At 42.9% G+C, this 16854-nt stretch overlaps 1 protein-coding gene across 1 annotated transcript; it reads right to left on the bottom strand.

Moving 5' to 3' along the window:
* Positions 1-7910: 7910 nt before the first annotated feature.
* PM20D1 (peptidase M20 domain containing 1) lies at positions 7911-16303 on the bottom strand. The gene is made up of 12 exons (XM_010074881.1): positions 16221-16303; positions 15665-15897; positions 14436-14522; positions 13728-13861; positions 13160-13279; positions 12335-12410; positions 12040-12101; positions 11696-11774; positions 10531-10602; positions 9502-9670; positions 8693-8792; positions 7911-8263 (listed from the first exon to the last, which is right to left on the bottom strand). The coding sequence occupies exons 1-12, from the start codon at positions 16249-16251 to the stop codon at positions 8134-8136; spliced, it is 1293 nt and encodes a 430-aa protein (XP_010073183.1). The 5' UTR covers positions 16252-16303; the 3' UTR covers positions 7911-8133.
* Between the last annotated feature and the right edge of the window lie 551 nt (positions 16304-16854).

Here is a 16854-nt window from a genome sequence, read left to right as displayed (position 1 = left end):
GGGTGCTGCCACCGTCCCACCCACGGGGTGTCTGTGGACATCCCCCCAGCCAGGGGAACGCAGCTCAATACCTCTGCACGGGGAGGCTCTGTCCAGCCGTACCCCTCCCGTGGGTCAGCTGAAAATGACCCTGAAATAGCAACCCAGCGTTATTTTCTTATTTAAACCCTGTAACTTATTAATAAAGCACAGCTTTGGGACAGTGTCTGTCCTTTTGGGAGCGAGGCCCAGGAGCACCAACACAGTACAAGCAGTACCCGCTGGCTTTCAGGCCTCTGGGCCAAACTCGAGGGTTTCTTTGATGTAGTTCAGCAAAGAAAATGGGGAACATCACATACTGACCTGGCATCTTATGCCAAACTGTCAACAAATACACAAAAAGAAGTAAATCCTGCTACAGAGGTCAGTGCCTCATTGCTCGGTAAGATTCTGTTCTTGAATGAAACCATCTCTTCTGATTCATATTTTATTTCCCTTTTTTTTCTTTTTTTTTTTTGCATGCGTGGAACTTGTGACCAGTTGTTGTTTTTCCTTCCTGCCTTTCCTTTCCTCCCAGGAAACAGTCAACAGCAAGTTATTACCCAGAGCGATTACGTGATCCCCAGCCCCATGCCTTGGAGACAGGTCGTGAGCCAATAACGGCCGCGGTGACACAAGCATGCGTGCGAGGGGAAGAGGGAGGGCAGCGCAGGAACTGCGTTCCCCCGCAGATACACTGAGTCGAGTGTGACTAGAGCTGGTGACTTCATTTCTTAAAATAAGGAAATGAAGGTAGTCACGGTCAACGGCAGCAAGAGATCCATTGTGATTGAGACCCCCCTAAAGATGCGGGTTGTGCTACTTCATTTCTCTCCGCTCATATTAAAAATTGAGCACAGGGAGCTTCCTTTCATGAAATATGTGTTGCTTTGGAAGAAAAGGCTTACCGGCACATGTGAAACAGAGCAGAACACATAATTATACAGAGCAGCACAAAGATAGCTCACATTTAGGTTTGCTAGTTTTCTCAGGCCCAAAAACCTTTGCAGATGTGTGTCTTCCAAGAAAGCTGAATTTCTGGAGCAGGTGAGCAGAGTGCCGCTCTCACTGCGTTAAAGCGCGCTGGGGTTTGTACCTATCTGCTGCTACGTGGTTTACTTGAAGCCGGTATTTCAAGGGGTGATGAGCATCTGCAGTCACTTAACTAATTCTCAGGACCTCCTGCTGTGACTCTGGCAAAGAGACATCAGGGAAAACTTGAGACACACAGAGACGATGTCTTAACTAAAGCTCCAGGCACAGTTCCACACAGAAGATAGGAGTGGAGTTCCAAATCCTGCCTCCAGCCCTAGCCTCTGTTTTCCTTTTTCCAAATAAACCTGGTCGGTAAGGCTCTCTTTCTGCCTTCATCTTTCCTTCCTGATTTGGAAAATCCTGTATCTCCCCCGGAACAACCATTCTTCCCCTACCACCCTAAAAACAACGCACACCAAAATACGACCTTGTTGATTAACAGACCAGCCAGCTGCATGCTCAGGAAGTGGAAGCACGGAGACAAAAGCCGCCTGAGACAAGAAAACAGAAATAGATAAAATCCCCACCAGCTACGTCGGCGCACAGAGATCAGAAAGGCAGAGGATGAAAGGGCAGGAAACGGGTTTCCAATTGCAGCAGGTACCAAAGGCAACAAAACGCTTTGAAAGGGGAGTTTACCACTGAGCTACACTAGCTCATGGAATGTCGTGCCCATGTGTTTTACAGCAGCCACGTGATTTTAGCACTACCAAGCTGTCCAGCTCTGGCAAGCACTCAGTAACGGCCTAGGAGGCAATGCGGATAGGATGATTTTCCCCCTTTCACAGAAAAATCCAAGAAAATAAAGTGGTTTGGCCAAAGTAACTCAAAAACCCCACCTAACACAGCACGTGACAGTGTCCTGTAAAACCCTTTGCTTCACCGCTGTCGGTCACATCTAACCACTGACCTGACTGGAGTCCCAGCTGCCTTTGACCAAGGATTTTGAGGGAACCTAGTTCTTAATTTTTTATAACCAGGAATCTCAACAGACAAGCTCAAAGACTGAACAGGTTATGGATAATGACTTACCCCTGCCGATGTCAGTCCAGAGCAAAAGCAGTTCATGGGGGCAGGCAACCGTGTCAGCAGCTGGCCCTTATCCGGTCCTGATCTGGGAGGAGAAATGCAGACCACGGAAGTTCTGTTCTACCAGCCTGGAAGCAAACAAAACCATCACCATCCGTTTTCCGAAGGTCCAAATGACTACTGCTCCCAACTGCGTTCATGTGTCACCCACGTGCTGTGCCTGCTGTGACAAACACAGGTCAGCCCCAGCCAGGTACCTCCCTCGGGGGTTCTGCCACGTGAGAGCATCTGGCAGAGAGGAGCCAAAAGGTCCTCGCTTCCTGCGTTCCACGAGGCCAGCGGTTCCTGTGGCAGCAGCTGCTGACCCAGCGATAGCGTGGACACCTGTCATGGAAGCACTGAGGACATACCTCACATTTCTGCTTTGCTCCGGATATAAGCTGTGAATTCATTTATATTCAGAAATTGGGCCGAAGAAAGCACTAACACCACTAGGTTGATCAGAGCAGAGACTGATATGAAAAAAGTATAAATGAAAATAATCTCTTAACTCCTGCCAATCTCCTACTCTGTGAAGACCCTCTCGCTTCTCAAAATCCCAAAGAGGACATTGCATTAACCTTTTCTGATGTCTACATACAACTAGGCAGCGCTGTAGTAACAACATTTAAAAATCCAAGTGGACTTGGAAGGCTAAAAGCGCTCCAGGGCAAATAACATTCTTCCTGAGTACTTACACAGCTTGTCAAGTAGCTGAACTCAGACCTCCACTGAAGCTATGCTAAGATCAGGAGGTGAGCTAGTAAGTGTAAAGGTAGTTTAGATATAGACATGCCAGATGCAGTACAGCCAAAATCGTCAGAATCTGGAAAAAAAACATTCAGGTTTTCTCCTGTGGGCTCTCTGGAGGAGTTCATACCCCTTGCTCTGGCCACTGGATCAATCTGCCACTGCTGCCTTTCTCCAGTCATCTTCACCACGCAGAAAACATGAAAATAACCTGTTGTAGCTGTGGTAGCTGGACAGAGAGCAGGTAGAGAACCTCAGCACCGACACACAGTCAGCACAGTCACTGAGCAGAGGATTACTGCCATCAACTAGAAGGAGATTTTTTGGTTACTCCATGAAATAACTGAACTGCAGCCAGGCCCCTCCATGTGGTTGCCTTTTTAGTGCAAGATGGATCACCGCGTTCAAGTGATCTGAGTATTTACAGGGCTACAATAAGCCATACAATTGTGTTGGATTAAAAATGGAAATTAAAATGTGTGAAAAGCCCCCTGGGATATGCTACATGACTCGCGTGTTGCTTCTCATACCCCCCTGCCCAGGCCGGGACCAACTCACGGGTAAATCCATCAGTGACAAAGAACATTTACCCTTTGTCCCCTGCCCCCTGCATTAACCACCCTGCCATGTGGTCATTTTCCTTCCCGCTGAGAACTGACTGCAGCTTCCTCTGGGGCCCGCCATCCCAGCCCTTAAATCAGCCCCAGTGATATCTGTGGAGCGAGGCAGGTCCCTCCCTTCCCCACCATGCTGAGCTCTTTATCTCTGCCGCCCCTGCTACCCTGGGAAGCTGTGGAACCGGAAAGCGGAGCCAAGCCCCCTGCACGGCAACTCGGATGACACACAGCCTTCGCTCTGCTGTTCAGTGAAGGAAAAAAATTCCCTAGGCAACACTTCTGCATGCCTCTAGGCCTCGCTAGATATACCAATGCTGTACTAGAGTCCTCGCAGGTCATGGCAGTGCAGTTTCTTTAAACCGTTATTGTGAGAGCCTGAATTTGGGGACTGAAATGACAAATACGTCTGTAAAAGTTTCAGCTAGCAAGTTCTGCAAGGGAGCTGTGGATGAGGACTGAATGCATCGGCAAGAATTCGTGCAGGTTTCAACCTGGCAGCATCAGGCGGTACTGGAGACCAGTGAGGGTCAGGATGAAGGGTCACAGGCTGAGGTACAGCTGAAGATTGCTTCTCTAAAAATGCAAAGGATGCTGCAGGCTACGACCTGATTCCTCACTGGATGTCTTGCTCTACAGCACCGATAAGACCAGGGCTCAGTGGCACAGGCTGAGCTGAGGGAGGAAGCTTTCACAGCACCTGCTTGAGAAAACTAATTTCTCCATGAGATACCAAACAAAATGGCAAAAGAGGAGCCAAGAATGCAAGTGGCAAATGCAAGGCTGGAGGAAACAGCTTTGTAAACACCTTGTTCCTGCATTCTCCTCCAGCTCTGTGCCTGAACTCTCCATGGTCACTTGAGGCTGAAAATAAACTACGCTGTTTTAAATAGAGGCCAGCAACAGAACTTTCTTTAGAAAATGCAGGTGTGGAATGTGACCTTTTCTCCATGGTGTAGCAGGACTGCAGGACCCTAATCAGCTGGTCTGCTAGCTAGCAGGGTGCTAGGCTGGACAACTACAGCCCTGTTACTTTGAGTAACTGTTGTCAGTAGAATGGCAGCTTTGTAGGCTTGGCTACAAAGAAGGGAAAAAAGGAAATTGCTATGGACATAACACAGGAACATGTTAACACACTGGAATTGGACTAATACAAACAGCATTCAAAACTCCATTTGGTACAACACCAAGTTATGTGTCTTCAGAGCAGAAAATCTGGCTTTTCCTTCTCTGATGAATCAGAGGTAATTGCCCTACATGTTCAAACCACAGTGACTCATTAAAAAAAAAAAAAAAATAGCTCACAGAGTTATTACTCTGTGTTTTAATGATGTACTTGGCATTATCAAGTAACTACTCACACGATACAAAGTTTTTATGATCTTAGCAGAAAAGGCCAGCACATCATCCTTACACTATTATTTACATGATGACACTAAGATTTCAAACACCACTCAGGTTGAGAGGCATTCCCTGAAAACATATCATGGGTGCAGTAAAATGGGGTGGAAAGCAAGCTGCTCTGTCAGGAGAGGTGTGCTGATAACATACCATTGAGTACCCTTCAGAATTGTGCCAGATGAGCATGACATGGCAGCTAATACAATAAAAAAAGGAGACTTGAGAATATGAAGGGCAAAGCTGCTGCATGGAAAAAAGCACAATTATCAGAAGTGACTGAAAAAATGGGCAAAGGTGGGCAATGTGCTTTTTCACCCCTGGATCCTGCAAGATACAATCTGTTTCAAGCACCTCAGTTTAGTGGCTCTGGGTTGCAGTACAGCTCTTGAACATTTCCTCAATGCAGAGGCACGACTTCAGCACCGGCTGATGAGCAGCACTTAATGAGGCTCTGCAACGAGCTGCATTAGCCAAACCCCATGGCACACATTTGCACTGTACCTGCCAAAACCAACCCTGCCTTCCTAGTGCTGTCTGCCCTTCGCTTTTCCTTCAGCAGCAAAATGAGCCTCCAGATGAATGTCCTTTAAAGAAACAATCCTCACCAAAGCACAGTGATGAGTGATTTTTGGTTGGGGACAGGAGATTATGAAATATAAAGGAAGCTTTATGTCTTTAGGATCCATTTGCTGTTACAAGAGGCAACAAATCCCTGTTTCCACACCACAACACAGCCTTCACTGCACAACAGCACGACCCAAGTTAGGATATTTGCAACCTGTGCCCTGCACTAGAACCACAGAATGGTTGAGGTTGGAAGAGACGTCAGGACATTGTGTAATCTTTAGTCCCAGGACACGTTTGGCCTCCTTTGCCCCCAGGGCACATCGCTGTCTTGAGTTCAGCCTGTCCACCAGGACCCGTGTCCTTCTCTGCAAAGCTGCCTTCCAGCGAGCCAGACCCCATCATAGGATTATTCCTCCCCGGGTGCAGGCCTTCCGCTTGTTGAACTTTATGAGAGATCTGTTCTCCCATTTTTCCAGCCTGACAAAGTCCATCTGAATGGCAGCACAACCACACGGTGAGTCAACCATTCCTCCCAGTTTCACATCATCTGCAAACTCGCTGTCCCATCACCCAGTTCATTAATGAAGATATTAAATGATATTGGCCCCATACTGCCATAGCCAAAGTAAATGCTTTAGACTCAGTTGTCTTTAGAGAGATGTGCCAGGAAAAAAAAAACAACAAACCCCAAACTTTCCTCTGCTTCCCACTCCCAGAGATGTATTTTGTTCTGTGCTGTGCCCTGACACATCACTTTTGCTGTGTCTGCAACAGGAGTCTGCAAGAGGAATGACACCTTCACAAAAGAGCCACAGACATGGGGCTAAACAAATTAATGATGTTAGGGCACAAACACAAAATGCAATAAACCGTAAAACGTGCAAGCTATTTACTACCCAATAATGGATAAACAGAGTTAGCTAATTTTGTATAGGAAGGGGAGCACCAGGGAGGGTGCAAAGATTAAAGCAGGCTGGAAAATACGTGGGTTTGTTTTGATGGAAACTTTATGACTTGTTCTAGTGTAGAATCAGGTGTGGAAATGACTTCACTGCAATTATTCAGTTACATAAAAAGACTAAATAATCACCAGAAAATAATTTGCATTCCTTGTTTAATTAGATTAAAATGCCAATCTGGTTTCAATTATTTAGTAGATTGATACAGTTTTAGCCCATTGGCCATAATGATAAAATCAGATTGCAAATAAATAAGAGACTGGTGAACGGAAAGAACAGGATTCACAGTTCCATCGCAGTTTTTCAGGATACCTTTCAGGGTACTCCCTGTACATTCCAGTACATTTTACAATACCAATTCAGAGCAGAACAACCACCCATTCCAGTGTACAATTCAAGTTCTGAAAACGAGATGCACATCCGTGTAACAGTACAATAGGAACTAGTACCTGCAGCACAGAGTCTGCATGTCAGTGCAACAAAGAGCTTTCACACAGTCTTGTCTTTGGCTAACATCTGGTTCGTAATCCTTTAATTAATAATGGTAACCCTAACTAAAGAGACTATCAAGGCCCAAAGAATGCTTAACCCTTTAGTGTTAATGAAGATAGGTATGCTAGTCCAAGAAGTGCAAGATGAAACAGAGTCAACACCAGTGGCCTGTCTACACTGGGATTCCCAAAGCGCTGAGTCAACAGAAGTGCTGCAGTAAAGTGAGAACGACTCACACAGGCAGGGAAGGAACAAAGATTCTCTCCTGGAAGAAAACTGGAAGAAACTGAAGGGCTTCACCATCTTTCACAATCAAGTTCTCAGAGGAGCAAAAGAGAAACATACCGTACAGAAACTGACTCAGTGAAAAGAGAATATATATGAGCAGACAACGCTTACAACACTGATTTAGTTTCGTATTTAAAGCTGCAATTCCTTATTCTGACACCCAGCTGCACAACATAGCCTGGGCCATATCAAAGAGTGAGAGAGAAAAAAACAAGTGGCTGAACAGACAGGAAGAAAGATCAGGGCAACACCAGTTAAAGCAACACAGCCAGGACTTCTGGAGTATTCAGTATTTCAGAACAGTCAGAAATCAGTGCATGCATGGGAGAAGTGAGCAGCATCAAGCTAACACTGCCACCAGTTGAGAGCACCATTGATGCTGGCTGAGAGCATCACCCAAGGAAGAAACCAATACCATCCACGCAGCAGTGCAACAAAACTTAGTGCAACTCTGCCAACTACGTGAAATTTACACCATGTCACAAACCTTTCATGGGAGCTTTTGACAGACACATAATTTGTGAAAAATCAATGAACTGTATAAAACGAGTTTGTCAAAAGCACACATAGGAAGATTTACCTCTTTTACTGACAGGTGAGTGACTGCTGATCATAGCTTAGATTTTTAAATGACTACCAATTTCAGAGGCTTAAAGAAAGTGCTGAAAAAATTAATACCATCAGATTAATGGCTGCATGACAGATCTGGGAGGAGCAGAAATCAGGGTTGTTGTGTTTTGTCCAGGTTCTTATCACTTTCCAGCAAATGGTACATTTGCCTAAAGCAGCGACCAGCAGATTTTCCATCTGTGTGTAAACCACAATATACAAAAACTGTATTGCAGATGTAGCTCAACACCCTACACACAACTGCATCGTGCGGCCCAGACCCCTGCCATCCCAGAGTCCACCTTAGTAGCTGCTTTTCTGAGGTGTGTTTCTCACAGCTCGTGGGAATTTGCGTGAGGCTCTGGAAGCTTGTCGGTATCACAGTTCTTAATCAGCTGAAAGAGGAACTCGACCTGTTTCTCGTAATTCTCAACTGAGATTCTCTCATTCAACCCATGGATCCTGGAAGAAAAAGAATGTTTTTCATTTAAGGACCAAATAAATTCAGAGTGGCACGTGTCCAACCATACAGATAAATCTCTTAAACAAGGCCAAGTACCAGAACACCACTTTTCACGTTGCTGCACTATATAAAGGATGCAGTCAGCTTCACAGCATTGCTCTGCCACTGAATGCGACACCTAAATGCGGTCTTGTCTGCATTTGAAGCAAAGAGTAAGGGCTAACACTCTCCCAGTGTAATTACCATCCCCTATTTGTGCAGCACCCAAATCTGCAGGAAATGGGTGGCCTAAGAGAATGTGAGGCAGCACCACCACCACGCCAAGGTATACAAGGCTGGGTTTCCTTCTTCTGCCTTACGCATATCGACTTTCTCATTCCCTAGTCCCCACCCCAAACAGCTGCCCCCATGCAGACAGAATACAGTACCTGGGAAGATCATCTGGTTTCAAGAGCACCGGGTTAAATCGATAAATGGCATTTGTGACGTTAGTGAAATGCCTGCTGTCTGTGTTTCCAACACACGTACCTGGAAAACAAACCTCAGGTTTACTTTGCGTGAGAGCAGCAATTTAATGACCCACACTTTTCCCAGGAGAAAGGAAAGGCAACTGATAACAGCTCTATATGACCCCTTGCTACACCAAAAGCAAAATCGTTGGAAACAGTTTATTGGCATGTCCTGGAAGAACATTCTCTTCTTCACAAACAGGAGGAACTGAACATACAATTCAATCCCTCTAAGAACAGCCATGATACTCAGCTTCCACAAAAGTTTAAGCTTCAAACTGCAGTCCAACAAAACAGAACTAGGAAGGCGCTGCAAGAAAGGGAAGGGGCTGAGATTGTGAGGAACAATACAGAAAAGCGGGAATGGCTTTGCCAGCTATGAAAACAATGAAAGAAGAGCTAAAGCAAGAAGACCTCCTACTCTCCCTCACAATTCCTTTCTTCCCTGAAGAGATCCCTTTGTATGTGCAGAGTCAAATTCAAGACTTATTGTTTCTGTCAGTTTCCTGTTTGCTTTTTTACTTCCACTACTAAAAACAACATTAAAACTTCTAAAACATAAAGAGGGAACCAAATAAAAAGAGGAAAAAACAGCTGTTTCCAGTAGTTAACAGCTGGGGTGGAGAAACAGACTGAAAATGGAAATAAGTCAATATCAGGGGATGGGGGAGAGAAAAGCAGGGTGGAAGCTGGAGAGGAAACAATCATTGTCATGTGCTTGCTGTTACCTGGGACTACACTGTCAACATCTGGGAAAGTATCCAGGATGGTTCTTTGAAAAATATGGACTCCAAATGTCTGGTCCTCCCAAGGACTGATGGGAAGTGGGTCAAAGGCCTCTACTACATCAATCTTCACTCTATCATCAGCAACAGTGTTTCTAACCATCTCTAGCACCTATGGGTAAAACACAGAGATTAAATAAGCAAAAGAAATGAGAGCACATCCCTTCTGTATGTCAGCAAATGTGCCACTTTCCAGAAAATGTTTGTCCATGAACTGCCAATTGTGGCTGCAGATACAGATACATAGTTGGGACTGAAACGGTGTGGAAGTCTCGCTTCCTCTTACTCAGTGGATGGCTGATACTTGAGCTAATTTCTTCTCCCTAATGCAATCAGATGCACATCACTGTCTGAAGGTATTCCTGAACTGCTTCACCTGAAAGGCAGATGGGTCAACCTGCTGCTACCTGGGAGCTGGGTCATCCAATTAAACAATCCAGAAAAAGCTTACAGAGATTGAAACTTTCAGCAAAGGTTTGGGAAGGGAAGATATTATTTACTGGCAATGTTTCACAGCTGTCGTTGGCTGGACAAGCATGCCATACCTACTGAAGTGCGTGAGACTCCCAGATTCTCACAGGTCAAAAACCTTAGCGTTTCCATTCCATTATCATATATGATCTATGTGCTCTTTGGCACAAAAAGACTTCTGAAATCTGCTCGATATAACTGCAAGGCATGCTTCCCAGTTTGGCCTGCCTCTTGCTCTGCTCCACATTCAGAAGCCACAGTAACCAAAGCACTTTGCAATCCATCTCTAAGGAGGAGAAGACCTTAGACAAGCTGTGCTTTTGACAGCCTCCATAAAGGAGGAATTCACAAATCTTCCTTTCCCTCCCACTGCTGGTACGAATACAGGGAGAGACAAAAAAGAGTATTCTTACAGAACAGATCTGCTGCCACAAATGGCCAAGCGCCACTCTGCTCAGAAAGGGCTGGAGAACAGCCCCGCAGCTGCGGGGACAGAAGTACCTCAGTGGCCTTCTCCGCAGAGTGGATCCGGAAGTTCACAGTTGCTTTTGCAGAAGATGGGATGACATTTACCTAGAAAAAAGGAAGAACCAAAAGTTAAAAGGAAATTATAAACAGATTAAAATGCCAGTTACAAACCCAGAAACTGCTCAAACATCTCCAGCCCCCAGACTAACGCTACACCGTTTCCACTAACATGTGTGATATCTCTGTGTTCTTTGTTAAAATAATGTAAGGTTCAACTATAATGCAGGTAACTGCACAAAGAAATACTCATCAAGTCAACAAAAACGAAGTTAGCTGTTTCACAGACGTTGACCTCTTGAGATAAGCCCTCTCCCTTCAGCAACGCTTTATTGAGAAATTCTGAAAGTTTATGTTGTTTTAAAGCAATATTTTTCCTCATTGTCATAGTACTTCTCCCCAAGTATGAGAAATGTAAAACACTTAACAAAACTGAAGAAACATAACTCTTTCCTACAGAATGAACATTTATAATTTTGTTAAACAGAAATGGTATAATTCTTAGGAAAAAAGCCAGGGTGTCACTTCTCTCCTGGCCACTCAGTGTCACTGTTCAGCCACTGTATCTTGTTGTCTTGTCCAGTGATACTTTTCAGTAACACATTTTTGCAGAGACACGCCAATCAGCCTGTTTATTTTCCAGGGCTGTGGTATTGTTGGATAGCTACACCTCCTTATCAGAGCACGAGCTGGCTGTATCAGCCAGAACCTGTTATCTCTCAGTCCAAGGTGCACACTAACCCTACTTGAACGAAGGTAAACGCCAGACCTGTGCTCACAAACACAAGACCCCATCTGGGTTAGGGAAGGGTTTATGATGTCTTAACAGTTTCCAATACTATCAATGACACTTCGTATGATTAGACAGGAGACACTCTTATTCATCCTAAAATATAAACAGTCTTAACGTTGTTTTACAGAGATCTTTCTGTGACGGAGATCAGATATTTCTGAAAGGAAGTAATTTTCAGCTGTAGCAAAACCCAACTTGCATTTACAGTAAAAATGAGACTGGTGGGGACACCACACAGGGTCTAAGACCAGGGCCAGAACTGGCCTTATAACTGGATATAAATACATGGAAACCAAAGGTCTTAATTGTCTCATCGTACTATAGGGAGAAAGACCAAAATGAAGCTACCTTGATTCCTGCGTTAAACATAGTCACTGCTGTAGTAGTTCGAATCAAGGCATTGGTAGAAGGTTTCCAGGCAAGAACTCTTACAAAAGAGAAAAAAAAAACCCCACAATATTTTTCAAGTAAGTTTAATATTGATAAAATATAAGCACCACAATTACAAAGGCAATAAACTGAATGATGGCCTATTCGATTATTAACAAAGCGGTTACGAACGGTAAAGCGCTGACATCGTCTAAACTATGAAATAGTATAACTGATTTCCTGGGAAGGCTAGAAATGGCTAGTGGTCTTCATCTTTTAAAGGTGAGAGGCTGGGAATGGTCATTAAGGATATATTTTCTTACCTGCTGACAACAGGTGAAAACAGCCATAGATTGCTCATGACGAGATTAAGAGGAAACGTGAACTAAGTGGAAGAAATAAAACCACAAATCAGAAAGTTTCTAGTTTTCAAGAAGACTGGATAGTCACTTGGCTATAGCTGAAGTAATTCCAGCAGAAAGAATTCCCTAGGAGAAAGGCCAGCTTAAGTCTTCTCCTTTCCAGGAACTACGTAACTATGCTCTAAATTAATATACTGGGTAACTGTTTTCTTATTAATATGAAAATCTGAGAATGAAGTTTCAGTTCTTTCCTCACCTCTGATGCAAGGTGCTCCACAGTCATGAGTTCTGGCCCATGGCCAAACAGGTTGCGTAAGGGATTCTGTTCCAGTCTATGGCAAAGCAAATCAACATTTGAAATTTAAAAAAACCTCTGGCTACTATTGCTCCAGAAGGTTGACAAGAATTTGACTTGTTGAAATGGATCCCTTTATTTGAGATGCAATCACACTTTCCTCTGCTGGTAAGTAAATACGTGAGCACAGCTCCATGACAGATTTCTGACCATCCTAGTCACATGCAAAGATTTTCTTTCAAGAACAGCTGAAAAAATCCAAAAGCCTGACTCTTCTAAAGAATACATGTCAAGCTACAAAAATATCACACCAAATTCCATCATACCTGTACATATTAAGTTTTTCTAAAATATGTATTTATTAGCCAATTTGGTAACTACACACACATGTAATGAGATGATTCACCCAGTCACATTCTGACTTTCCACCATGTTTGCTGGCTTGGTAATTACCAGCTAGAGGGAGCAGGTATGAGCAAGAATAAATTCCAGGAAAATTCTGCAAAATGAACAAAGCAATCTCTATCGCTACAGAATAAATCATGATGCACCAATTGTCTTGGTTTTAAGGAATCAACTGACACCAGGAAACTCCAGACATTTGGCAATTGTCCCTTTGCTGGGGATTGCATTTCTGCCCTTCAGAGTGAGCTACAAACTTCAATCTCAAATATACAAAGGAAATTTGTAAAATACTCTGAACACAATTATTTTAAAAAGTCACATATCAGTGACTTAGGAGTCTGCTTGACTGTCTTCAACGTTAGATGACAAAGAAGCTCTCACCTGGACATCGCTGCTGCCAGAATGCCAATACTCGTCTCCTTAGGAGGGAAGGATGAATGCCCTGGCTCTTTTAGCACAGTGAAGTTCAGTGTCATGAAACCCTTTTCTGTGATAGCAACTCTGGTCAATGATAAATAAAGAAATGATTAATGCAACTCCAAACACACTTTTACAGACTATAGGTGAAAAGAACAACTCTGCGTATTTTAGTATCATATAAAACACCAAAGAAGCAGCATAAAAATCCTTAACACAATCTTTAAGTGTTTGGAAGACTGATGTCTCAGCTGCTGCTCCATTGAGCAGACTCTACAGCATAAAATTAACGTGCTTGAACCAGCTAAGCGGAACATTCTGCTGTTGTCAGCACAGCCGTGATGGACAGCAAGCAAACTCTGGATGTCCTTTGCTTGCACTTTGTGCCACTGCTGTAGCTTTAGCAATGCCAACACTGCCACATGCCTTGAAAACATATTTTATTGACACTAGTGAGGTGATTTCTTGCAAATTAATTATTAAAAAACTGGATCAGTTCCATCATGGTTAATTTGTGTTCTCTTTTACTTACAGAGCTATTGGCTTCTTCACTCCTGCAATGATGCCATCTAGGATTGCGCTTCCCTCATCTAGTAAGAAGGAGAGTTTCACTCTTCTAGCTTCCAACAGAGCTGCAATCTTCATTGCTCCCTTCCGACCAAATACCTGCGAGAATCCAGTCAGAGGAACTGAATTTATACCCACACTGAGGAATGCTCTCATTCACCAGTCACTGAATGCTGCTTTGAATCTTACTAGTTCTTGGATATGATGACATCTTGGAGCTATAAGCTCCAAAGATTAGTCATTTTAAAAAGGTATTCATTTTAACTATTAACAATTCTTTGTCTTTATATTTTGAAAATTAACAAAACCACCTCATCTGTCTCTTTGTACTGTCTACTGATCATTTGGAACAACCATGTTAATCTTAAGCCAGCTTTTCATGTACCAGATATACTCCAAAACGTGACTCCTGCTGCACGTTCCATGCAGAAAAGAATTTGAACTAACACTCTGTTTTCTTTTCTTTTTCTCATCACACCAAACTCTTTGTCAATGTGCGTTGAAGCCAAACAATCAATATATAACTATGACCACGTGCCTGACACAGTACCTACTCACATAACCAAGAAAAACAGGACAGACTTTCTAGCTAAACAATGTTTAAAAATTAAGCCTTGTTACATACATGAAGAATGCAAACAACTAGGTGCTTTGACGAAATGAAATAAAATACCTCTTCATCATGTCCAATGCCAACATAGAAAGATCTGTGGGGTCTGTAATTTCTTCTCAGCAAAAATTCTAGAGCTTGCAGAATACCCTGCAGGAAAAAAAAGCAGAATGTATTGTACTATTCTTGTGTGTAAGGAGAATAAATATAAAAGAATGCAATGCAACGTAAAAGAAATAAGATGCATTCACAGCCCTTAAGGAGACTTTTTCCTGTTCGCAGTTGAACTTTTATTTCTACAACTCCTACTGATGATATTCACATTCTCTGGAAAACACACTGCAATATTTTTGATCAATCACATTTAAGACTTAGTGTGCTGCACAGCGTCAGTGTACATACACAAATTACAGCGTAGGCTTGTTCTTGCTGCTGATGAAGTCCGTGACAAACTGCGCAGGAAGCATGGCAGAGTTATAATTACTGAAGGAATTCACTGTTCCTTTAAACCGCCTATCCTACACACTGTTGGCTCTGACTTAGCTAACAAATTCAGTTATTTTAATAAGCAGTATGTTTTGTACAAAACGTGTTAAGAAGACAGAAAAAGAAGAACAAGAACCTTAATCTGAAGGGTAAGTGAAATCTACCATTTGCTGTATTTTTTCTTCTCACTTGTTTTTTCAAGCTAATTTTTCATATTTCAGCAGAAATTACATTGCCTCTACCATCTCCACACCCTTTTTTGCCGTGTTCACTGAAATTGTTAATTTTTATTGTCCATTTGTGGGTTTACTTGTGCAGATCAGAGTAGAAGGAAGCAGCAAAACAACGTTTCAAGTTGCAAAGCTTTGAAACTGACGATTAAGCAACTTGAGGAAACTTTCTAGGATTATGGCCTATGCTGCAATAAGCAGCCACAGGCAAAGTTTTGCTCTGAATGCCCATATGACACCTGGGAAAAAGTAAAAGGTCTATCCCTGATTTCAAACACAGGATTTGACATGAAATTTACACAAGGCATTTAACCAAATACATCTGCATCTGTTAATATGTTTTTCTGTATCTTCTAAGAGCTTTAACTGTCCTTTTTCCAGTAACAAAAGACCACTCCACTTCATCTCTAGGAAGAGTTGGGAGAAAACCACAGAGCTTAGGATTTATCACTAACATCCTGCATTTAAAGAGGGGCAACAGAGACAAAACCATAAATCTCAAGAGAACAGATTCCTCTAATCTGCCTTTTTCAGTCTTTGTTACCTCCCCAAAATGATATTACCCAGATGACATACTATGGCAGAATTTTTGTTATCCAGCGTTCCTCGTCCATAGATGAAACCTTCATGTTCTGCAGCTGAGAAGGGAGGGAAATCCCAGCCCTCGGGGGGAGCAGGCACAACATCCATGTGTGCAAGCAGCATATAGGGCATCAGTTCAGGGTTAGAACCCCGAACAGTAAAGAGATGGCTGTATTCCCCAACAATTTCATGTTGAATGAACTTTGAAGAAAATACAGCCGGGAAGACTGTTAAGAAAAAAAATATTAAACACACATGAAAAAGAAAAATTAGCAATAATGCCCAATTTTATCATTATATACTCCATAGAGTCTCAAGGGGAGCACTGTAAAGAAGACTGACCACAACAAATTTCTCTGTTCTACCTTTGCCCATTGCTACACCCAAGAACACTGCTGCAGCGGTGACCTACACATGCTATTTTTGACAATGAGGAAAAACAAAATAAAGATCTGTTTCATTGTATTAAAGAACTACATATACCCTCTTACAATTTGTTTATGAAGACAAAATTGAGCAGCAGAGATTGCCAAGAATTAAAGTTTATTACCTTTCTGAATGTAATTCCCAAATTCTGCCATGGCAGTTGTATTCAAGTCCTCTGGAGATATGGAAACAGTCGGGATTTTAATAGCACCTTAAATGAAATACAAAATAAAAATAATCTGACACAGAAATCAGTCTAACAATACTTGAATTGCATTTCAAAAAGAAAACCAATATTTCTCTTCCTGTATACTTTCCAGGCTTTAAAGACTATTTCACAAGCCAGTGAAACAAGACTGATGCACTTCAGCTGAGCTGTGCGCGTGCAGCACACCAGTATTTCCTTCTGGTTTCAGCCAAGATATTTCTCTAGACAGTTCTACTCTGGTTTTCATACTAAAGCGTTGAATGATATTAGAAAGGCTACTGCCCAGAAGCAGCTGCCTTTTGCTAAGGAGAACCGACTCCTCACGGTCATAAACTATTCTGGCAGCTAAGCAGGCAGTAGTTGGCAGTTCAAGGCTCTTTTCAGGAAGTCAGGTTTTGATGGCAAGATTGTTAAAGCACCTTCTTTCATACTGCGCCAAGCTATTAAGACATAGAAAAAGACAGGTCTTTTGTTGGCCCCAGACTGCTCTGCCATTTAAACAGGGTCAGACAAGGCAGCTCTCCAGTATCAAGTCACTGTCATGCAAAAC

This window comes from Pterocles gutturalis, unplaced genomic scaffold (genome assembly GCF_000699245.1).
Source record: "Pterocles gutturalis isolate BGI_N339 unplaced genomic scaffold, ASM69924v1 scaffold49302, whole genome shotgun sequence".
Classification (NCBI taxonomy): Eukaryota; Metazoa; Chordata; class Aves; order Pterocliformes; family Pteroclidae; genus Pterocles; species Pterocles gutturalis.
Note: the sequence above shows the minus strand (reverse complement) of the source record. Positions and strands in the feature narration are given on the sequence as shown.